The 25309-nt window shown below is 41.4% G+C and overlaps 1 protein-coding gene across 2 annotated transcripts; it reads left to right on the top strand.

Annotated features, from left to right (window-relative positions):
- The first annotated feature begins 12375 nt into the window (after positions 1-12375).
- On the top strand, positions 12376-19954 carry LOC115687458 (putative potassium transporter 12). Of its 2 annotated transcripts, XM_030613041.2 has the most exons (9): positions 12377-13415; positions 13990-14218; positions 14313-14561; positions 15825-15875; positions 16362-16622; positions 17348-17400; positions 17494-17608; positions 17701-17955; positions 18393-19954. In XM_030613041.2, exons 1-9 carry the CDS (start codon positions 13158-13160, stop codon positions 19439-19441), a joined length of 2520 nt encoding a protein of 839 aa, XP_030468901.1. In that variant the 5' UTR covers positions 12377-13157; the 3' UTR covers positions 19442-19954. The 2 variants fall into 2 exon arrangements, with proteins under 2 accessions (XP_056165441.1, XP_030468901.1); XM_056309466.1 differs by lacking the exon at positions 15825-15875 and having other exon boundaries at positions 12376-13415.
- The last annotated feature ends 5355 nt before the right edge of the window (positions 19955-25309 follow it).

Raw genomic sequence — 25309 nt, 5'->3', positions numbered from 1 at the left:
CTATAATAGAACAATATGGCGACCATACTTGTGTCCTAGTTATTCAATTGGGTTAATTGGCAAGTCCAGGAGCATGATATTAGAAGTTTATGTTATCAATAAGGTTCACGCTTTTTCCATTCCTTATTTAGTTTAAACACTCATTTGTTTCTTGTTTTGGCCAAATTATCCCTTGTGTGGCCCACCATTTTTGTTGGTTAAAAAAAACTCTTTTTATTTTGTTTCTTCTTTTTTTACCTTGCGGGTCCCACTTTCCTTCTTCTTCTTTATTTCTGTGCCTTTGATGGAAATCTTTATTCAACATGTGAATGTGACATCATACTTGATTCAATGGTGTAATATGTAATAAAAGAGCTCATTGCCTTATCTGAAACCTTATTATAACTACTGACTTAAATCCTCAGCAACTGTCTACTGGTGTTAGTGTTGCCAATATATGTTTACCTTGTTTTTGTGAATTCGGTCTTTATTAATTTGAATGCAAGCCAACCTTGTTTCAATGCCCTACAACTTGAGGAGTAGGGAGGCGTAAAAACAAGAAAATGGCCTACAAGAGAGAAAACGTAGAGACGTGGTGCAATTAAAAGCATGGAAATAATGAAAAAGAAGAAAAGTCGGATCCATAAGGAAAAAAAAAGAAGAAACAAAATAAAAATATTTTTTTTTTGGTTTGTAATAAAAAGAGTTGACCAAACGAAAAAAAGACCACTTTTGTAGAGTTGTAATGGAAGTGGTGGGCCACACAAGGGATATTATGGTCAAAACACAAAAAATTGGAGTGTCTAAGTTAAAGGAGGAGTGGAAAAAGCACCACCCATTAATAAATATCAAATCTCCTAATAACTCTGCCTTTCAAAAGATTTTACCCCTGACTTTGTCTGCAAAAATCTCTAGATTGCTGAGGGCGATGTTCTTTCTTATAGGCGGCAATTCAACAGGTAACGGCTGATCGTGCTTTGTGTCTTTCCTATGTCATGGTGATTCTTCATATCCTTCTTCATAGATAAACAAAAACCCCGATTTATCATTTGAGAGTCATGCAAAAGTAGTTCAATTGTGTTAATGTATGCTTTGGCTTCATAATTTGGTTTCACTTGCTCACTTTGCTGATTTTATGAACAAAGTTAAAAAGAAAAGGAAGATTTTTTCTATCAATTTTTCTCCAATTGAAAGCCTTTCTTACATCTCAATCGATATCGTTTATCTAACAATTAATATGCAAATTTACTAAAGTAGTCAATTTTTTGAGTTTTCCCCCACTCTATATTGGATTTGGGAGATAAATGATGTTAAGAATGGTAATTTTTCAAGGATAGCATATAGAGGCCAATTTGTCATTTATACTAATATGCAATTCCTACCAAACAATGGACATTGTAAAATATGAAAATTTCAAGCTTTATACTGTGATTTAACAAATAGTGGATTGAACAAAGCAAAATTCTTTGATTTCATATCTTATCCTATATAGTCCTATTTTGGCTAGAAATCTAGATAACCAAACGCAGTAAGTTAATCAATAAAAACATTGGCATTACATGACCAAATCCAAACAATCTCAAATTTGGACTAGCCATCCATGTTTCAACTCCCATCTTACATGGATCACGGAATTAGTGAGATATTTGGCATGTTCTCAATTCAACGTGTGATTTGATCCATTCTCACTCATTCGCCATTCTAAAAGCGTCAAGAGCTACACCCTGTCAGAACCCTCTCACTTTAGCAATTTCTCCGCATTCTTGTTGGATGGCATGGCATACATTCACCAGATGAAAGTCATGCTCTGATACCATCTCTAAAAACCTAATCTGATCTTTGTGGGCTAAACCTCCAAATGAATACTCAAAGTGATCCCACAAGTTGATAACCATTTGGAGGGTGATCTTACTCATAAGTGACTTAAGAAAATCTCTTCCATTTGGTGTGGGAATTTGGGTTTAGCAACTTTTTGGAGCAGACCTAACGTCTCCTACTCTAGTCCCATCCACTATCTCCGCACCCTAGATGACAACACATTGGTCACTCCATTTTGTGCTCAGCCATAGCCAATCGAAACTCTAAATGTAACCTCTCCTCTCTTTCTTGGACGTGGTGGTTCAGTCATCACCGATCGTTTTATGTGATACACCATCACATCAGCGATTTCCGGCGGAAATTGGCTAGAATGACTATATTAAAATTTCGCGCAAAAGTTTAGGACTCAATTGATAAAATTAAAAAATTTAGGATTGAATTGGCATTCGTACAATAAGTTTAAGACTAATTGGACAATTTCCCCGATGCGTGATAGTAACAAGACCTGGAAGTGGAGGCGGTGACAGGTGATCGGGGTGTGGTGAGGATCAGAATTAGGTGGACACGTGTCACAATCCTACGCTTGGTTTCCCTTCATGGCCTTGGTCCACATCCTAGTTTGGGATTTATGGTTTTCTCACATAAATAAAAAGACAGACAAACACACAAGCCGCATGGTCCGTGCTTGAACGTACCACCATTTTTTCTTTACACATTCAAGTGATATTTGTGGGAAATCAAAGTGAACAAAGACGCTATTAATTTCTATTGTATGCAATCAGATTCGGAAGGTTAAGTTTAAGCTCTGGAATGAATAATCTCGACCTAGGTTTTGCATGGTCTCGCTAATTTTTCTGACTTGTATATTCTTATGTTAATTAATTGGTATATACTCTGATTTTTTTTTTCATTTGACATTAGAAAAGTTCAATTTTTCCTTTTATGAACGAAAAAATCATTTGTCAAGTTTCGGCTATTATTTTTGGGAAAGGGTGATAAATTCTTCATTTGGATATTAATGGCGTTTTCGAGTGAATCTGTTTTAGTGAAAAAAGGAAGATCGTACACTTAAACGATAAGTCAGGAAAAGAAATATTCTATCTTAGATAAGATTAAAAAGTAATAAAAAGAGGAAAAGAAAAGTACAAAAAAAAAGAGGGAAGAAATTGAGAGGTGGAAATGACGTGAAAATGATGTTAATTTATATAATTATAATCTGTATACGGTACTTGAAAGTAAAAGTTAATTGCACCGAAAATCTCGCCTACCTTTCCCCGAGTTGAATTTCACGCTCCGTCGCTAATTACGACTGATCAATTTACTAAAATGATTTTTTTTTAATAATTTGGGTAGAATACAGAAATGAGTTTGGGTACACTTATGTTGTGGTCTGTCTTACAGCTTTATCACCCTTGCTAGATAAGCTAGTATAAAAGCAAATGATCATTGTTGACCCTCTGAGAGATAAAGATGGAATCAAAATTCAAATTCCTTAGTTGAATTTCAGGCTGTCAATGATATTGCATCCATGTACCTGCTCCTCCATTATTGTTCCAAGTGACATCTCAAGTGGAATGCCAATGGTAATGAAGCTGGATAGCATCATCCTCATTGACTTCTTCTCCAGCCTTATCACCACCACAGAAGTGCCCAGCAACGTGAGCAAACTGGAACCCAACTCAAATTGGAGAATGCATCACGTTTTGCTTGAGATATCCATGCGAAAATTCCGGTGCCATTCACATTGCTAGGGTTCATGCGTCGTGAACTCTTCTTGATAGCAGCTTGGAATGTTTAGAAACAATGAACTTATGCACATGGCGAAGTACTTGGTATTAGGAAAATAGCTTGTCAGTCAATCTGAGATGTATTACGCTCGAGCATACCGCACTGGGATGCACTAGAAATGAAATAATCTCGCAAGAAAACTAGCCATTCTTGGGAAAAAACCAAAATCACACAATCGATTATCATCTCGGGGTACGCACGATCTCACAAAGTCTCAAACTATTGCATGAAAATATAATCTAACATCTCCCTCAAACTAAGTGTAGAAATAACATTGAGTTTGCGGATAAAGGATTGAATCCTATGGACACTAGAAAATCCGCATAACAAACGCGAGAAGCAAGTTGCAAGGCTTGATGGCGCTGAAGCATGGTCCCGCTTGGTGTGTAAGCTGGTACTTCCGTGGACGGATATGGATGTAATTACATTAAACGGAGTCACGGGTTTTCATTATTATTGGGCGTCAATACTATTAAAAGTTGCAATTAACTTTCGACTAATTTGAGCAGCACTGAATTGACAATACCATGAAAATCTGCACAAACTTTGACTAACTTGAGCAGCATCAGATTGCCAATAATTGCCTTGGCATCGCAACGAATGCTGTTGTCAGGGGAAGAGAATGTTGATATAGTACGTGGACAAAAACCCCTTGTGGAGGACCCCTGATCATGAAAGAGATGCATGGCGGTGAAGGAGTGTGTACCCTAGTAACATGAGATGCAAAGATGCATCTGGGTTTGCATTGTGTGCACGATGGGTACTCATTGTTGGCGCGGTTGGTTGAAACGTGAAAAGATTTCCAATTCGAGAAGTGGAGATCACTTTCTCAAATCATATGCAATAGCATGCAAACCGCTCTAGACTAAAGCCACCTACACATGCCAAAGGCCTAGAGTTAATCAGTTCATGGGACTTGTAAGATGTTTCACAGACTTTCAGGTGCAGGGTCTCTGCCCTGTGACCCTGGGCTATTCGAAAGATGTCCGTCACAATTATTGTTGAAGCAAGCCCTAATTTTTTTTTTCCAAGCTTTGAAATGAGGCATGCCTAGGGAGAGAAATCGATAGAGAGAAGGGGAAAGAAAGACCGAGACTGTGAGGGAGCGGACGAAAGCGCCATAACATGGAGGGATCGACAGATGGTGGGGAGAGGAAAGAATTTGGTCAAAATGTGGAGAGAGCACTGCGATCCCGACTTTCTCCAACTGAGGAAAAAAACCAAGGCATCACGTGATGGCATTGCTAGTCCCCATCCTGGCCCTCGAAAAAGCTTCTCTACGTGTAAATGTACGTGCCTCGTAGACGCAGCAGGAAGGAAAGGGAAAGGGGGGGAAGGGGGGGCCTCTTCATCTAAGCAAGAAATAGCATCTCCTTTTCTGTTTTTTCCATCAAGAACTTTAGTGAAGTCGTTCGATGTGGCTCCCTCTGGCCGTCACTTAGCTCGCCTCTCCATTTGCCTCTTATATGAGCCATTAACATTTTCTTGCATTGATCAAGCAAGACGAGCAATTGAGATACTTTCGATGGGGATGCCCGACAATCTCAGAAGGGTAAATTTGTGAGTCGAGAGGATCCTAATTCTTTCGTTTTGGGTATGTATGTAAATCGGTCGTGTCGAAGACAATCCCGTCACAGAGGCATGTAAAATTTCTGCTTCAATCATGAGAGGGATATACACAATGAAGCCTGACCTTTATCTCTACTGGTTATTGCTTTGAATACCCTTTCACGGGGCAATCAAAGGGAAAGTGATTGGTCGAACTTTCGAGAGATCACCCACTTCATTAGATTGGACAATCTCCTTGGGATGTCCCTAGATGAGAGGGTCCCGCGACGGCTAAGCCCCTTTGTCCTATGGATTTTCCATGCTGAACCCCATGATGTACATAAAAAGAAAGGCAAAAGGACACTATAAGTGCCATAAGTTGTGTACGGAGATCACTTTGGTGCCATAACTTTTTTTCGGATCACTTTGGTGCCAAATCGGAGGAAAAGAGATCACTTTAGTGACTCCGGCCAAAAAAAGAGCTACGTCAGATTTCCGGTGAGCCATGTCAGCATCGGAAATTAATAAAAAAAGAGCCACGTCGATTTCTAGGCACATGTCAAGACGTGGCACTAAAGTGATCGTTTTTCAAAAAGTTGGCACCAAAGTAATCCGAAAAAAAATTATGGCACCAAAGTGATCTCCGTACACAACTTATGGCACTTATAGTGTCCTTTTACCTAAAAAGAAAGATGATCATGAGATCTTGTTATTGACATCTCTTGTCATCAAAGTCTCCTTCACTCTCATCACCACCTCCATCACCCATCAACATCATGCACAAAAGCGGAGCTACCACTGGTTGGACAACCAAGAGCCAACTTGTATTCACATTGACAGACTCCCTCCATTGACACGTTTACTGAAATTCATTGAGGGGTCCCTGAAGAATGAGACTGATCAGCTGATGCTAAGAACCTGTTAAGACTTGGGTCGGCTGGTATAAGGGAGGTTGAGTGGCCAATGTGTTAAGGTCAGTTTTGTCATGCAATGTCAACTAATCTCTTGACACATAATCTATGGTGCTCAGAACATTCTCTTGAGTGCAGAGATCTCACGAAAAGCAGACTGATTAAGAATAAGATTAGTTTAGGACATCAAATCATGACAGCAAAAGCTACATGAAGGAAGCTTTCCTAATTTGTCTTGTGGAACTTAAGAAATCAAGACAATTAGACTCATGACAAGATCAAGTTCTTGTTTTTTCTTTTTCTTTTTGGGTAGGCTGTTCCATGCAAGAGAGAGAGAGAGAGAGAGAGAGAGAGAGAGAGAGCCATGATTGATCCACCTTGGTGGGGTAGGCTTTTTTTTATGATGCAAGCTCCTTTAACCCACAGAGTACTGAAAGGGACTCACAATCATGGAGAGAGATGGAATAGGCATCTAAGCACAGTGCAATCGAGGACAACACGACTGAGATATGTGGGGACATCTAGAGAGATAGGGACACTTGCGAAAGTTTGATGTTGCAGCTCATGAATTGTTTAGCAAATCAGTCACACTCTCCTTCACCTCTTCCCCCTAACCACCAACCATGCTATGATTCTTGGGAGAGAAAGAAAGAAACCCTCTAATCGTTTCATTCACTGCCCAATGTCCCCAACAAAGTCATTTCAATATCAATCGATTGGCCATAGTGCTTAATCCTGAAAATGTGTTCTTTACAGAAGGGATTGCACATGTAGGAAAGAACCCTGGAGTGGGTGAGATGCTGTTTGTTCTCCCCAATGCCTACAACATGTTTTTTTCTTTACAAAACATCCATGTCGATGCATCATGCTTCTCTTGAACTGGATTCTCTGGTATCTGCATGACACCCATTGCTCCTAATCCTCTGATATCTGCATAACATATCTGAGCTGTGGCATCTTGCATCTGTGTTCCTCAACGAATTCAATGAGTTCCTAAGGTTGGCACCAGCAAGATGACTGCCTTTAGTGGGCCAAGCCCCAAACCACATTGGACCCCCACAAAACTCCTCGAAAGACATCATCGTTCATCTACTTGCGTTGTTTAACTTGCTTGCCTATGCGCTTGTTTAATGCGAATGGACTCATGCAATACATTTGGTAGGTAAATGTCAATTTTAAGTGCTTGATCACTTTGGGGACCATGAGGACACTGGCAGGTAAAGTTGCTGCAAACGGTCTTGCCTTTTCTGCTTAGGTTGTCACTTTTGGAGTTATAGATGCATAATTCACAAGCTTGCCAAGGTCTCTCCACCACACGCAAATGGGGGTGCTGCACCAGAATTGCTGCAATTAATTGGTTTTCAGAATCATGCTCTCATGAGGAAAAATTAAAAGAGCAGCATTGCAGAGGAAGAAGATGACCCCGCAAGGCCTAACAGTAGACGCGAACCCTTGTCGCGACGGGAGCTCGGGAAAGAAAGACAGTTTGATAGCTATCACGTGCCGTATCCATCGGCGCCTTACGTAACGAGAACGTACCGCTCATCTCACGAATTCTTCAAACACACGACACCCATAATAATTAGTTCGAAGGAGAATGACGACATTAAACCTTTTCTTAAGGAACTTTTCATTATCGATTGTCGCACGGCACGTCGGTCGCAATGGAAACGTGTGATTATCTGTCTAGTTCTGTTGGGTCCATAGCAAACGCCAAATACCAATCTCTCTCTCTCTCTCTCTCTGATCTGTATGCTTGAAATACTTAGAAAGTGGTAGAGAAGAAGAGAGAATGGTGCTTGGTACCGCAAGCCAGGGAGTTGAGCCGGGAGTTCTTTGTCGACCTCCTCTCTCTGCTTCACAGGCGTCGAGCAGCCAGCACGTGAGGCGCACGTGCTTGGCATCAATATCTGTGCGTGGCGGGGCCTGATTGGATGGCCAACTTTCTTCTTCTTGTTTTTCTTGTTTTGTTTTTGCTCGTTTTTTTGCCCTTTATGTTCCATGCATTCGGATGTGGAGCTCAAAGGGCACATTGGAGCTTGTGCACAACATTTGGTTAGAGGGTTGTCTTCTTGTTCTGGGTTGGGCATTCACAATGGCTTCCCATCGAGGAAGTCGAAAGGGTGCAGCAGATAATGCTCCCCCCCAAAAAAAAAAAAAAAAGAAAAGGCTGCCAAAATTTGTGATTGTTCTTACCTACGCGCACGTCCCGCGCGGTGGGAACCGCGTAACCGATGATCGAGATGGCGTCGGTCCACGTGGTCTATAAGCCATCCGATAGTTTCTCGTGGCATGTGGATATGGCTCGTCATATATGTAATCCCTTAACATGCGATCGGGGTCGGCAGCACGGCCTTTCAGCAAAGCTTCGGACGAATTTTGGACTTCGAACGTTTTTACGCGATGAGATTCGAGTTGGTTCGTAGATGCTAACGAGCTGAGAACTTTTATTACAAACATTGGCAGAGAAAAGCTCGACAAGCTGCTATGTGAAGAACCGTTTAGCTCGGGATTCCATCTCATTCTATCAGACCGGTCACGCCATATCTACGACAACCATATTTTTGCGCCATTACAAAACACGAATATCCGCACGATTCTTCCGTTATAATGATTGGTTTTGTCCATCACGTTTCTCGTCGGCTAGCCTATGCAAAATTTCGCGCCGATGAGGATTTGTAATCTCGATGGGCTGAACCGAAGATGACGGGTCACGTGGGCCGAGGGAAAGGCCCAACTCGGTCTTGATCCGTCAGTGTCAATTGAATGTGGGCTTGGGATGTACTCAAGGCCCAATGGGCTTTTAGGTACAGGCCACGTTCAACATCTAACGTAAGGGAAAGAAACCCTAGCCGAGAGAATGTTTCACTAATGTAAAATTTGTTCCTCGGTCGTCCTCTTTATCCGCGGCGTGTGTTGACACCTAAAATTTTATCTCGCTTTTCAAAAAGCTAAATAATATGTCGAGGGTTGGCCAAACGTTGATCGATTATTGACAGATAGGCGAAATTGTACGAAATCAATTAATCAACCTCGAAAACGAATTTTTCTCGTCAAAGCAATACTTTTGATGCCCGTTTCGCCACCAAGATCCGACGGTTAATTTTTTGGCCTTCAAGACTAGCGCATTGTTGAGAACTCTGTGATCTCTAATGCTCCGTTTGTCCTGCAAAAAATGAAACCTAAAATATGATCATTTATATCGGTTATAGAAATTAATTTACAAAAAAAAAATTCTATTATTCACGAAAATGTTTAGACATGAATTGTCGTCGATAATGAAAATATTTTTCATTAGCTAATTATTTCAAATAATATAGGCGATCATTTTTTTCGGACAATAATTTTCCGAATCATTTATTTCCGCCAAAAATATGCAAAGCCCAAATTTCGAACATATCGGATGAAATTGGAGTTTGCAAGCACTACGATCTGAATGAAAACCCGACCCGAGTCGACGCGAAGCCGGACGAAGGAGATATCGACGCAAGGCCCAAGTGCCATACTTGCATCTTGTTCAGTCGTTATCCTACCTATTCAAATTTCAAATGCTGTTTCAATCAACCCCGTAATACTAGCGGCCACCCCCCCTCTTGGATCGTTCGTGGCCATTTCAAATTTTGCCCTACTTTCCCCCGAAAAACAAGCCATCGATCTAGGGTTGACCAAAATTTGACCGACGAGCAATGGTGGTTCACAAAACAACTTTTCGATCTCAAAAATGGGTTTAGAACCAAAACAAAAAAAATCTTAAAAATGGGTTTCGACCCAGAAAAAATTCTTAAAAATGGGTTTGATGCCTGCAGCTTCAGAGGCGAGAAAGCATTAACTGAACGCGCGAAACGATGTTACAAGCAATATGACTCGTCAAAACAAGTCTTTTAGGGCCCGTTTGGTAACGTGCCAAATAGTGAAAATTTCTGTTCTTTTGTTCCCAGAAATAGTTTGTGAACAGAAATGCGTTTGGTAAATTTTTTGTTACTTGGCACATTTTTGCAAAAATTTATACCGAGAAACAGTTTTGGAAGAGAAGCAAGAAGTAAAAAAAAGTTGCTTCTTATTTCTCGTCACAATTTTGAGAATCAGTTTTCTTTTTCTTTTTCTTTTTTTTCTTTTCTTATTTTTGTGTTGTTCATCCCTCGGCTGGGTCGGCCACAGCCCAGGGCCGGCGAGGGCGTCACGGCCCTCGCCGGCCGCCGGCGGAGGCGAGGGTCGCCCTCACCGGCGAGGGCGAGGGCCGGACTCGCGCCTGGGCGAGGCGGCCTCACCCGGGATCGAGCGAGGCCGAGCCTCGCCGTCCGTCGCGACGGCGGAGGCGAGGGTCGCCCTCACCGGCGAGGGCGAGGGCCGGACCCTCGCCGCCCGGGCGAGGCGGCCTCACCCAGATCGAGCGAGGCCGAGCCTCGCCGTCCGTCGCGATGCGGCGAGGTCGGCCTAGCCCGAGACGGCGAGGCCTCGGCCGCCAGATCTGGCGAGGCCGAGCCTCGCCGTCGCGACCCACCCGCGGCCGACCTTGCCTTGGGTCGCGACGGCGAGGCTCGACCTCGCCAGATCTGGGCGAGGCCGAGCCTCGCTGTCTCTGGGCAAGGCCGCCTCGCCCAGGCAGCGAGGGTCCAGCCCTCGCCCTCGCCGGTGAGGGCGACCCTCGCCTCCGCCGGCCATGGCCAAAGAAGAAAGTAGAAAGAAAAAAAAAATTAAACAATTCAAAATATTATTAAAATATTATTTGGGAACAGAAATTTTGTGTAGTTACCAAACGCATTTCTGTTCTTTTCTACTCTAGGAATAGAAATTTTGGACAGTTTATCAAACACCTTCAAATACTCAGAAATTGTTTCCGGGCATAGAATCAAAATAAATCATTTCTGTTTAGAAATAGCGCCCGGGCACAGAATGGTATTCATGCGCACCCAATATCCATTTTGGCTTTAGCCTCGATTTCTATGAGGATCATAGGTGATCGCTGCTTATAGTGCTTATTGTCCTATCGCACGATGCATAAATGGTTGAGTTCTAGGCTCCGTTCGTTTCGCGAAAGATGAACGATTCGAGAGATATTTTGCTTTAAAACAATCGTTTATATCGCTTGAAATAATTGACAAATATTTTTATTAACAAACGACAATTTTATGCCTAAACATTTTATCGAACCCATAACGACCAATTTAAAAAAGAAGAGTATTGATCACCTCGGCACCGTACGTTGGTCACGGCTAGAGGTGTCAAAATGGGTCTTAAACCCATATATGACCCATTTAAAAATAAATGGGTCATATATGAGTCACTTTAATTTTAAAGAGTCAACCTTAAATGGGTTTTAAATTTTAAAGCTTAAAGATAAATGGGTCTAAATGGGTTGAGTTTGGAACCCATGTCCAACCCACCTACTTTACCCATCCACACACTTTCTCCCTCTTTACAAAAATATTTAAAAAAAATAGAAATTTATTTTTTTTTCTCTTTTTCTTTTGTTTTTTCTTTTTTCTTTTCTCTTCTTTCTTTTTCTTTTTTTTTTATTTCGGCCAGTGGTCGGCCACGGCGACGGCCACCGGGGCGGGACGACCTCGCCGGAGGCCGGCGAAGCTCGAGCTCGCCCGATTCCGGCGACCTTGAGGCTCGCCCGATCCCGGCGAGGCTCCAGCCTCGCCGACCTGTGGCGAGGCTCTAGCCTCGCCGATCTAGCGAGACTCGAGCTCGCCGGCCTCGGCCGAGCTCGAGTCTCGCCAGATCAGCGAGGCTAGAGCCTCGCCTGTGGTCGGTCACCGGCCACGGCGGCCGACGATCAGCCAAAAATAAAGGAAAAAAATTAATTAAAAATTAATTAAAAATTCGATTTAAAAAATAAAAAAATATTAAATTTTTTTTATTTTCTTGGATAATGACTTTATGAAAAATATTTTCTAGAAATGTCTCATTTTTCGTAAAACAAACAGAACCTCAATTTAAACAAAATTATAAAAAAATTTCACTAGCTTTGTATTGCATAAAATATTTTAGCAGTATAATTTTTTTAAAAAAATCATAAGAAACGAGTATTCCTAGATTATGTTAAATATAAAAGTGTTTTAGCAATATAGGTCGGGTCGGGTATGGGTCGGGTCGAGTATGAGTCGGGATATTTACACTATGAATAAATGGGTCATAAACGGGTTAATGGGTCAATTTAGGTCGGACCATTTATGACCCGATCCAGACCCAAACCCGACCCGACCCGACCCACCCGTTTAACATGTCTAGGCCGACTTGGCATGACAAACCAAATCATATGGTCCGTGTGATATGTTTGTTACTTCGGTCAGATTTAGACAATTGCGCATGTTGCGAGCTGGCTCAGAAGATCGAGGTAACCGAACCAAGCCTCGAAGGGGAGGATTTAAGGGTATATTCGTGAGTACCACGAGAAATAGACAATTTGGTATTCTGCAAGATTCCTGTAATAACGAGGTTGGTGATCCAAAGAAAGATTGGATCTTCGTAGTTTCTTGGATCTCCATACCCTTTGTAACAAACGGGGGGATCCGCTCCTCCGTACGACGCCGCGAATCCAAGCACGAGGGAGACCAACAGGAGGGAGATCTAAGGCAGCGCCGCACGATGAAATTGTGTTTCGCATTCTCTCGTCAGTCCGCCCACATGGGTGGGCGAAGCAGGAGATGAGACGCCGCACGCGCACGCCACCTGTCGACGCTTGCTGCCTGGCTGCATCTAAATAATGATGCCTTTGTCCTTTTCTTGGGCACCCTTTTGCTTCGCCGTGAGAAATTGGAAGTGCAGGTGTTGTTGGATTCAACTCCGGTTTCCATGAGCTCAGGTCGCTGTTGATTGTCGCCCGTCTGTCTTCGCCACCCTTCGGCAAAGGATCACGAGACGCGCTCCAAGAACAAGGAATATCCGAGAAAAGGGTTATCACCCCGCCGCAGAACCGCGCTGATTGGACTATCGAAAAAAAAAAAAAACAGGGTTGCCCTGTGCGTGGCAGCTTCTGTCGAGGTCTCTTGGCTGATGGGTATCGAGGATTTGAGCGGGGGTTGCACGTTTTAAGCGGCTCTTTCAACTGGGTGTGAGTCTTCTTGCATTTCGGGGTTTGAGGAGAATCTGCGAGGGGGGGGCAAAATGGAAGAAGAGGATGGGATTGAAGAGAGCAGCGCGGGGTTGGGGAGCAGTGCGAGTGGTGGTGACGGATCGAGGTGGGTCGATGGGAATGAGGTGGATTCGGAGTCGGCATCCTGGGGTTGGCTCGGGGAGAACGAGTCAAGGGACGGCCAAGGTCATGGTACCATGAGAAGGCGGCTCGTGAAGAAGCCCAAGCGGGTCGACTCCTTCGATGTGGAGGCCATGGAGATTGCCGGTGCTCATGGGCATCACCCTAAGGTCAATGCATTCATGTAGTTCGACCTCTTGTGTTTTTTTCCAAGAGCGAGATATGCCCCGCTAATTCACTTGACTTGTCCTGCAATTTGTGTCGTGAATAAACCTGCAATTAATCAGAGTGTTCTTGTCCTCCTTTCTCTGGCGGGTGGGATGGTTTGTGATCTAGGGAAAAGATTTCATCTTTATGCTTAGTATGTGATATGTTAATTGAGGTGGCTTGCAATTGTCTGTGATTAGAGCTTGCACCCTTAGAAGCAGTTTGATTAGTGTGGCTTTTTGGCAAAAACGGGTTGTTATCCAAGAATCATCAACTTGAGCAAGAGAGTCTCTTGTTGAGTGAATTGCGAGAGCCAGAGGCACCGCCGATAAGCTCCAAATGGAACTACGGCTATATCTCATTTGTTAGCTGTAGCCTGCTGACTATTGCACATCTACAGATGCTCATAGCATAATCTAAGCTTGCTGTCTGTACACGCTGTTCGAGCATGTATGTATGTGCTGATTATACCAATCAGTGAGGAGAAGAGCCCATTGCAATTATTCTTTACTGAACTCTGTTGCTTCAACGAATCAGGACCCTTCTGTTTGGCAAACTCTTGCCTTGGCATTTCAAACACTTGGCGTCGTTTATGGAGACATGGGCACAAGTCCTTTATATGTGTTTGCTGATGTATTCAGCAAGGTGACCATCAAGTCCGATGTTGACGTCTTGGGTGCTTTATCGTTGGTCATGTACACCATCGCTCTCATTCCCTTAGCCAAATACGTTTTTGTCGTGCTGAAAGCCAATGATAATGGGGAAGGTAAAGCGACTTTGATTGTTGAGTTGTTTCTTCTCCAACCGTTTGATTGCAAATAGTTTCCCTCACGGACTTCTTTGTCCTTACTTTATTGTAGGAGGTACTTTTGCCCTATACTCTTTAATCTGCAGATATGCTAATGTAAATATGTTGCCCAATCGTCAACCTGCCGATGAGCAAATCTCAAGTTTCAGGCTTAAACTGCCAACCCCTGAGCTAGAGAGGGCCTTGAACATAAAAGAAACTCTTGAAAACAGATCATCATTAAAAACCCTCCTCTTGCTTTTGGTTCTAATGGGAACTTCCATGATTATAGGAGATGGCATTCTCACCCCAGCAATATCAGGTATGACATTCACTTATGAGTTGAAGGATTAGGTCTGCGATAGCCATTGATCATGCATCATCAACAGCTTATTTGAGCAGGATATATTCTGCGAAATAACAGCCATTACTACAATTGCTTGGCTGTTTCACTCTGCCCAACTTTGTCATGGCCTGTCGGAATCCAAAGTGCTTGAGAATGCTTGTGTTATCTAAAACTAGCAGCAAGACCATTCCTCCTATTCTGCTCATTTCATAATTTCTCATTCTATTATTAATCTAGCTTTATTTTCAATCGAATTCTGTATACAAGGGAAAATGGATGCTTTTCTCCTTAAATTCTTCAAACAAGAAGATTTTGTTGAGCTCTTCCCATTGTTTCAGTTCTTAAAAATGTGCTATCACAGAAAGAGTTTCTCAAAAGTGTCTTCCCTCAAAATATCTGGCACTCTGCAATGTAAATTTGAAGACATGATTCCCTTAGCACCTCACAATTTGCGAAATTCACATGCCTTTCTGTCATTTGTTGTATAAAGATTTTATAGGGTTAATTACATGAAGCCTACATGTGGATAGGCAATTTTGGAACCGACTTACTTTTTTAAAATGTAACATCTGATTTATTCGTGTTCTGGTTCTAGTGAAGACAGTCATAATATTCAACATCGAATCAGTAGACAGACATGAGATGCTTAATATAGAGGACAAAAAGTAGGAAAATAGATCGACCAGGTGCATCCTTCACATCAAAATTTTAGATTCTGTTATATGAAGATTCAAAAATATATGTCAGTCAATGTTCGTGATGGGGAAAATGGCCTATCTACAACTAGATCTTGCAGAATGGGCTCCAGTTTATTTGACCTCTTCAGTCAAGAAGAATAGAGGACAGTTATAACTTAATAAGTAGAGACCCCTAGCACTTACTTTGAGAAGTTGCCCCTGTATTGATTGCATGATATCATTGTTCCATTTTAGCTTGAAACACATGATCTTGTGATGCATCATTTTTTGTCCACAAATATTCATGGACTGGTAATTATTCAATAAATCTTAATACGGAATCCACAGCTTGCAAGTCACAAGTTTGGAGCAATTTGAATCTTGATTTTGACAAGTACAAGTTTGTTTTAAAAATTTCATGTTTACTTTCATGGTTACTTGTAGATTAAATTTATTAAGTTTTGGTTACATGATTAGGCGACATTTTATCCTTATATTTCTACACATGCACTTGAGACCATACTGACTGAAATATCTGATTAGGATACCATCTTTATTGCAGTGATGTCTGCTGTGAGTGGGCTGCAGGGTGAATTAGAAGGATTTGGAACAGGTGGGTACTTTTGTTTACATCTCTAAACTTCTATTCGTGAAAGTCTCTGAAATTGGGAAAAGGATTGAGTAGCAGACATCCTCTGTTAGTGAAGAATGGGATTGTTGCTACAAGATCTCATTATGAATTTCTATGGACAGACCCGAGGGAGCCTAGGCTGAGATTGTTTGCCAAGTTTACTTGATATAATCCCTTGAAAAGGAGCTCTCTTTGTCCCATCTTGCATGATTTGATAGTTTCAAAAAAATTATGATTGATCCCCTAAAGATTTCCATTTAATGCTTTCAGAAAATTATGCTTGATTGCCAAAAGAATTCCATTTAGTGGTTAGAACTCTTTTTAATTCAAACAACAGACAATCATGACAAGCAGATTCTTAAATGTGTATGAAATTTAGGGGACTCATCTTACATCCTTTGTTTTTTAGATTTCTCTAGAGATCTGGCAGATGATCGATAATGACAGTTTGCAATGATCGTTCCGCAGGTGCTGTGGTTGTTGTCTCAATTGTGATACTAGTGGCACTATTCAGCATACAACGATTCGGGACTGGCAAAGTGGGCTTCTTATTTGCTCCTATTCTTGCTTTGTGGTTCTTTTCCCTGGGATCTATTGGAATTTACAACCTTGTAAAGCATGATGTATCAGTCTTAAGGGCAGTGAATCCTGCTTACATTTATTTCTTCTTTAAAGATAACAGTGGAGCTGCATGGTCAGCACTCGGAGGTTGTGTTCTCTGTATTACAGGTACATATGAGCTGCTAAACTAAGAGAACTATTTCAGACTTAATATGCCCATTTCAGTTTCCTTGTTCCTTCCAATCTAGTAGATCTTAGCTAGCAATTTCTGTGCAATCATTAATTCAAACTTTCCTAGAGAGCAAGCAATATAATTGGTTTAAGTTTCTTTAGCTTAAATAACAGTAAAGGAAAGTTTTAAGTGCGCAGAGTCTTGCTGTAGAAAGAAATGTATCTTCAACTGGAACATTTTCTGGATGGTCCCCTGAGGATGAGGCCTAACTCCTCAGTTGTTTAAGTGCCGTAACCACACTCTCGGGGCATCCATCTCCCTTCCTTTGTTGGATACCTCTATGTAGTTAGAAGGAGACAAAAAAAAAACGGAACGAAACAAATGGTCCATTTGGTTAGTTTTGTGAAACAGTCTAGATGCAAGTGGTTGAGCGATCTGCCAAGTTCCTTAGCTAACACTGCTATGTTTGCCACCCACAGGGCTTTAATACAACACTCTCCCTATGAGGTATCAAAAATAAAAGACTGCTAGTTTATTTTGGCCTTCACTTAGATTATGTGTAGTCATAGTATATCAGCTTTTGTTTTTGATTTTATTTACTCTACATTCTTGTACGTTTCCGGTGTACTAGATCACATTGTTTGAGAGATCTGTCTTTATTCAGCAATAAGACAAAAGGTATAAGGGAAAAAAGACTAAGCTCGTGTGAATTTTTTTCCAGGATCTGAGGCAATGTTTGCTGATTTGGGCCATTTCTCAGTGCGATCTATACAGGTTTTCTTTTGGACTACACAATATCTCATGCCATTTACCAATCGCGGTTTATCTTAATAAAGACTTGTACCTAATGTACCAATTTTTTTATAGATTGCCTTCACATCTGTGGTGTTTCCCTGCATCCTCTTGGCTTACTTGGGCCAAGCTGCCTACCTAATGAAGTACCCAAATTCAGCTGAAAGAATTTTCTACGACTCTGTGCCAGGTGACACTTCCGACACAGAGGATAATCATGCTTTAGGCTTCTGCTTAGCTGTGTTTGAATTTTGAGTGCTCTTTTGTGCTTATAAAATGCAGATAGTCTTTTCTGGCCAGTCTTTGTGATTGCCACTTTTGCTGCCATGATCGCCAGTCAAGCAATGATATCCGCTACATTTTCATGTGTTAAGCAATCTATGGCTCTTGGATGCTTCCCGAGGCTGAAGATAGTCCACACCTCAAAGAGGCGAATGGGACAAATTTACATCCCCGTGATCAATTGGTTCTTGATGATTATGTGCATAGTGGTTGTGTCGATATTTCAGAGCACCACGGACATTGCAAATGCATATGGTTAAGCATCTTTCTCTATTTACTTCTCTTTCTGCTTGCCATAACTTGCTAATATGTGCGCCTAGAGAATGATGAGAGCTCATGGGAGTTTCATGTTGTACTCATCTTTCCCTAATTATTGTTTTATTGCATTCTCAATTTCCTGTGCTAGTTACCTGTAACAAAATCTGTCTTGCTAGCTGTGTTTGCATCATTGCTTTGTTGCTGCCTCTCATAATCTTCTTAAAACTGATGAATGTACTGTTGACAATTGTTTCATCGTCCGTCTTTGGGACATGACATCCCCAAACCTTAAAATTGCCTTTTTCTCTGTCAAGCTGTATAGGAAAACCTGTTTACCTGCATATTGGCTAGTTTTTACAACAATTCTTGCGGTTACTTTATGCTAGCTAGGAAAGGATCTTACTCAGTTACTAATGCGATTTATGAACTTGTAGGCATAGCTGAAGTAGGTGTCATGATGGTGAGCACGATCTTGGTGACACTGGTGATGCTTCTGATCTGGCAGACAAATCTGTTTCTCGCTCTATGCTTCCCCCTGATATTTGGATCAGTGGAGTTCATTTATTTATGTGCGGTTCTATCAAAAGTTATGGAAGGTGGTTGGCTCCCACTCGTCTTTGCTTCATGCTTCCTCTGCGTGATGTACATTTGGAACTATGGGAGTGTGTTGAAGTACCGGAGTGAGGTCAGGGAAAAAATATCCATGGATTTCATGCTTGAACTTGGGTCAAGCCTTGGCACCCTAAGAGTACCGGGTATTGGCTTGCTTTACAACGAGCTTGTTCAAGGCATTCCATCCATTTTCGGACAGTTCTTGTTGAGCCTACCAGCAATCCACTCCACTATAGTCTTCGTGTGCATCAAGTATGTGCCTGTGCCTGTGGTTCCTCAAGAGGAAAGGTTCCTATTTCGAAGAGTTTGCCCTAAAGACTACCACATGTTCCGTTGTGTAGCCCGATATGGTTATAAAGATGTAAGGAAGGAAGATCACCATGCGTTTGAGCAGCTTCTAGCTGAAAGCCTTGAGAAGTTTTTGAGAAGGGAGGCTGAAGATCTGGCTCTAGAGAGCAATCTACAGATGGAGTTTGACAGTATGTCAGTGGGGTCCAGGGGCTCCGGAACTCGGAGCGGAGATGGAATGGAAGAGCTCAGAGTCCCACTCATGCAGGCGCAGAGACTGGAGGAGGCGGGCACTTCGACCTCAGAAGATGGTGTATCGATTTTGCCATCTAGTGCCATGGCTTCGGATGAAGACCCGAGCTTAGACTATGAGCTTTCAGCTCTAAGAGAAGCCATGGATTCGGGTTTTACTTATTTGCTTGCTCACGGGGATGTGAGGGCGAGGAAAGAATCTTGGTTTATCAAGAAACTTGCTATAAACTACTTCTATGGATTCATGAGGCGAAATTGTAGAGCAGGAGCAGCAAATATGAGCGCGCCTCACATGAATATCATCCGAGTTGGGATGACATATATGGTATGACCTGCTGTCATGCGCCAATCTATTAGACTTTGCCTTTAGTCGACAAGTTGGTTGAGAGACTTCTGCTATAAGTTAGCTGTCATCTTGTTGATGTCGGCAAGGCATTTTGATATCGTGTCGAAAAACTCAAATTCTTAGGGGGCCTCACAACATGAATTGAGAATCAACATCCTTATTGGCATAATGGTGCCCAAACGCTTGGACTCCTACTGGTTTTTCACGGTTTATGTCTTCGCACTGATCACTGCTCGACACAGCCTCTATGAGTCGCCTACCGTTTGGGTATTCTTGATTGTTTTTCCATCCCTCCGGCCAATTGAGTTTTTGAATTGTTGAGTCTCGCTTTAGCTGTTCTCTAGGTGAAAGCTTTTGGTCTTGTCTATCTCATTTTAGCCCTACATATTGTCGATAGACATTTTTTCTTGCCAGCCATCTGTAGACATTATTCTATGTTAATTTTGCTACTGGTGTATGCTCCTGCAATAAAAGAACAGCACATGTTTAAACCCTTTCCATAGGACCTCTCTCTCTCTCTCTCTCTCTCTCTCTCTCTCTCTCTCTCTCTCTCTCTCTCTCATTTTAGCCCTACATATTGTCGATAGACATTTTTTCTTGCCAGCCATCTGTAGACATTATTCTATGTTAATTTTGCTACTGGTGTATGCTCCTGCAATAAAAGAACAGCACATGTTTAAACCCTTTCCATAGGACCTCTCTCTCTGTGAGCAAGGTGATATGAGATGCTTGGTATATTTTGCCCTCCTTCATCTGTTTCCCTACTGTAAATTATTGTGAAGACCTAACTGGTTAGAGAACGACATGATGGTCCTCTTCTTTCTGCTGATTTTTCTTGTAGCCCTCTTTATTCAAAGGCAGATGAGAAATGACATAAACTTGAAAAGCATGTGATTGGAAAATGGCATGATGGTGTTGAACGATTGGGTCGCTTTTCAAGAATCAAAAGTCGCAGAAGATATTCCTTCGGTCTGATTCCTGATTCTGTCCTTTCTGCCTTTTCTGCTCTCGTTGCACACGCCTCTCCTCAAGTTGTGATTTTCTTTGACTTGTGGATTGGATCACAAACTCAAGACCAAATGCCCATCTTTGAATCTGCACTACTTGAGAATTTATCATGAAAAAAGAAGAAGGGAAAATTAGAAGCCATCGGGGTGCCCCATTCAACAATATTACTCCTGTTTCTCATGTTTATTTGGTCAGAATTTGAGTAAATCGGGCATACACCGCCGGTGTAAATACGTTTTTCCACGATCGACCTTATCTACCCTTAATTTAATGCGAATTAAACCCGATTGTGTAGAGTTTTCTTTATAGAAGTGATGTATGCTACAATTTTCCTAGCCTAGCAATTTTTTTTTAATCTCAATTACATTTCCGGTGAAATCATTGAGATTATTTTTTTTTCCACCCTAATCGGAATAACGAAATTTAAAAGTAATTTTTGGCTTTCTCGCCCAAACTTGAAATACTATCTTAATTTCAAAAGGTTACAAAACACGCGTACGAGAATTTATACGCCTAACATTAATATATTATGAAAGTTTGAAGCACTTTCAATCAGCAAAAGTCAAAATGCGTACCCCACGAGCTTTCGAGAAAGCAAAACGCGAAAAAGTAAAAGTTAATCCGGACATATATTAATAGTACAGTTTTGTCATGTCCCCATCTTGATTTTAGATTAGATCCCCAATTAAACAATTAAACACCATCATGGACCTACTCTCGGAGCTATTAACGTGGCATTGTTAGGCTTGTTTAAGGCCACACGCAATTGCATGACTGTCGACCCATTCGTTCGCGGTCCTGATCGGTGACCATCAACGTCATCCAACATTATAATAAAAGAAAGAATTGGGAAAAGATAAAGATTATATCACCAAGATGGGAGTTATCTCCTGTCCTTTTGCACAACAAAAAATTGTTTTGGAACCATAGAAATTATAATTTAGTAGGACCAGATTTCTAAATGGGCAAAGTCAATTGGACCACCTTATCTCTACCAACTTTAGGAGTGACTGATTCCGGAAAGAGCACCAATGCGGGGCGAGTGCTTCCCACGCACGCTTGCTTCTTGACCTAATTTTAGACTGAGCTAGCACCAATTGGCAATGCCCATATTCGATGCTCGACAATGGAAATATAATATTAGATAATAATGAACTTTCAGATTTTGTGGGCACCACTATTTCATTATGTCTAAAATCACCCATATATTTTTTTGTTTCGCCAACTTGATCTTTTGCGAGAATCATATGTCTGAATACGCCTTGGAAAAACGGATATGGTCTCGCTTTCCTTTGCCACTCAAGTGTACGGTATTCGCCGACCATAAATCGAACCTGGCCAAATTTTTATAATGATATGGTTGGCTGTTCATAGAACTGGTTGAGCGCAAAACATTTTATTAAGGCAGCTCATAGGGCGGAATTCGTATGTTTGAATACGCCTAGAAAAACAGGTGCGTTCTCGTTTTCTTTTGCTGCTCAAGTGTGTGACATGCGCTGACCATAAATCGAACCTGGCCAAATTTTTATAGTGCTATGGTTGGCCGTTCATAGGACTAATTGAGCGCAAAACCTATTATTTAAGGCATCTTCTAGGGCAGGAATTATATGTCCCAATACGCCTAGAAAAATAAGTACATTCTCGCTTTCCTTTGCCACTCAAGTATACGACATTCGCTAACCATAAATCGAACCTGGCCAAATTTTTATAGTGATGTGGTTGGCTATTCATAGAACTAGTTGAGCACAAAACCTTTTGTTTAAGGAAGCTCCTAGGGCAGGAATCATATGTCTGAATACGCCTAGAAAAACAGGTACATTCTCGTTTTCCTTTGCCGCTCAAGTGTATGACATTCGCTCACCATAAATCAAACGTGGCCAAATTTTTATAGTGCAATGGTTGGTTGTTCATAGGATCAGTTGAGTGCAAAACCTTTTATTTAAGGCGACTCCTAGGGCGGGAATCATATGTCCGAATACGCTTAGAAAAACAGGTACGTTCTCGCTTTCCTTTGCCACTTAAGTGTACGACATTCGCTGACCATAAATCAAACCTGGCCAAATTTTTATAGTGCTATGGTTGGCTATTCATAGAACTAGTTGAGCGCAAAACCTTTTTACTTAAGGCAGCTCCTAGGGCGGGAATCGTATGTCCGAATACACCTAGAAAAACAGGTACGTTCTCGCTTTCCTTTGCCACTCAAGTGTATGACATTTGCTGACCATAAATCGAACCTGGCCAAATTTTTATAGTGCTATGGTTGGCTGTTCACAGAACTAGTTGAGCGCAAAACCTTTTATTTAAGGCAGCTCCTAGGACGGCAAGGTTGGCAGCAGACTTCAATGATAGTAATGGATCGACTTCCACTCCTTAGATCCATCTTCTCGACGGTAAATTGAGTGTCATCCCGCTCAACTTGACTTCTTCATGTTGTTAGTTTAGCTCGCACAATTGTATGTATCTCAACTCTTCTCCGAATGGCTATGCAATGGTTATCAATAATAATGTCGATTCTTTTAAGTAGAATAATGAGTGATTTAGAACCTTGATCTCTTTAAACAAGAGAATTAGTAATAACTCTATTTACCAATCTGAAAGGCACGACCGCCGTACTTTTCATAAATGCTCACCATTAGTCTTTTCTATTGAGCTGTCATACCAACATCCAAAGTTCAACTTTTGAATGCTTACATGAACAGACTAAATACATATCATATTAAACCCGATCATTGATGTAGCTGTTCACAGGCAAAGCCGAGTCAAATTGGCCTAAAGGGCGATAATGGACAGGCTTGGGCAAAGCTATTTAGAAAGTTCGGCTCGAACTGGTTGGACTCGAACCAAGTTCAGGCCTAGTCAGAAGAATCTCACGTAGATTTTTTAAGATACGAGTGTTTGGACAACTATTTAGACTCGACCTTCGTGTACACAGGGACCACTAACGATTAACTTCTATGCCATATCAAGACTCCTTCAAATTTCCTATTGGAGAGAGAGAATCTCACGTAGATTTTCTAAGATACGAGGATTTGGATAACTATTTAGACTCGACCTTCGTATGCACGGGGACCATTAACGATTAACTTCTATGCCATATCAAGACTCCTTCAAATTTCCTATTGGAGAGAGAGAGAGAGAGAGCTATGCCACCAACTTTTCAATGGTGTAAGTCAATGTCAAGGAACATATGTCACTGAATTTGTCAAAGGACGGATCGTGAGCTTTCTTGTCTAACACTAGAAGGAATCGAGGTTCATTTACAACCAGACGAAAGTACACGGACGAGATTTCGAGCCGTGGTACGAGGATCACCGGTGACGTTACCCGTACTTCCTTTTCAAAACCTAATACAAGAAAATACTGTCTAATTTCAATTCACGTGCCAATATGTGTCTTTAAAAAATTTTCAAGCAATTTACAGGAAATGAAATCCAAATTGCGAGATCAAATAAAATTACTCTATCTCAAGAATCGATAGAGACTAGTTGTGCCTACATGCATCGTGTGGATCCACGACTAGAGAAGTTGGAAAAAGATTTGAGGGGCTATTAAAAAGGTAGAGTTACACTACAAAAAAACACCAGATTAGCGACGAAATTTGCGACGGAAAATTTGAAAAAATCCGTCGCAAATCGAATTTGCGACAAATTTTGCGATGGAATTTTCCGTCGCTACTAGGTCGTCGCAAAATTTTGCGACGGAAAATTTAAAAGTTCGTCACAAAATTGCGACGAAAATAAATTCGTCGCAAAATTAGTCGCAAATTAGCCACGAATACAATCCGTCGCAAATATTTCGTCGCAAATTTGCGACGAACGCTATCCGTCGCAAAATTCGTCGCAAATTCGCAAATTCGCAAAAATTTCGTCGCAAATTTCGTCGCAAAATTCGTCAAAAAATTCGTCGCAAAATTAGTCGCAAATTAGCCACGAATACAATCCGTCGCAAAATTCGTCGCAAATATTTCGTCGCAAAATTTGCGACGAACCGTCGCAAAATTCGTCGCAAATTTCATCGCAAATTCGTCGCAAAATTCGTCGCTATTTTTACGTCATTTCGGTCATAAATTCTTGTCCATATCAAACAAAGGAGACCATGACATATAATTGAAACAGAAAAACGAACAAACCATAGATTCTGACAAACCATCCACAATGACATATAATTGAAACAAATAACTGAAGGAAAGTTGCAGAGTCTGACATGATGCTATTTGATATCCAATCTTACAATACATTCAAAACATGAACTAAGAGACGGGACAACCATAGAAGACGCAGAAAAACCATACACAAGAAGACGCAGCTTTGGTACGATGGCAGGACACCAAAAGTAGTCACTTTTGTCTAGATCTGAAGAAATGTCGATACATAAATCAGTCCAGAATATAAAAGAAGCGTTTATGCATGGATGTGGAACTAGGTGTAAAATAACAAGAGGGTTAACAAAAATACGTTTCAGGACGAACATAAATGTTCTTACATATGAATATGAGTGAAATTATGAAAAACCAAGATTATGAAGCAAGCTTACCTCCGATTTTGAGAATTTTAACTAGAAAGTCTGGAGAAAATCATCATCATCATCATCAGCATTCTCGGCATCAATGTGTTGGTCATCATTGTGCCCATCACCTATTGGATTGGCTGGAGGTACAGGAGGATCGTCATAGCGATTGAGGTTAAGGTGTCGCATAACGAGTCTCATTTGTTGTTCCAAGTTATTTATTTGTTCGTCCTTCTGAACAAGTAAATTATTAAGACGATGCACTTCTTGGGTCAATTGCTCGTCTTGTCGTGACCTCCTTCGACCAGTCGCAGTGGATGATGAACTTCCAGGATTATT

Source organism: Syzygium oleosum, unplaced genomic scaffold (assembly GCF_021117445.2).
Source record: "Syzygium oleosum isolate NSW1041296 unplaced genomic scaffold, Sole_v2.1 Sole_v2.03, whole genome shotgun sequence".
NCBI classification, from domain to species: Eukaryota; Viridiplantae; Streptophyta; class Magnoliopsida; order Myrtales; family Myrtaceae; genus Syzygium; species Syzygium oleosum.
This window is presented reverse-complemented; position numbering and strand designations above follow the sequence as displayed.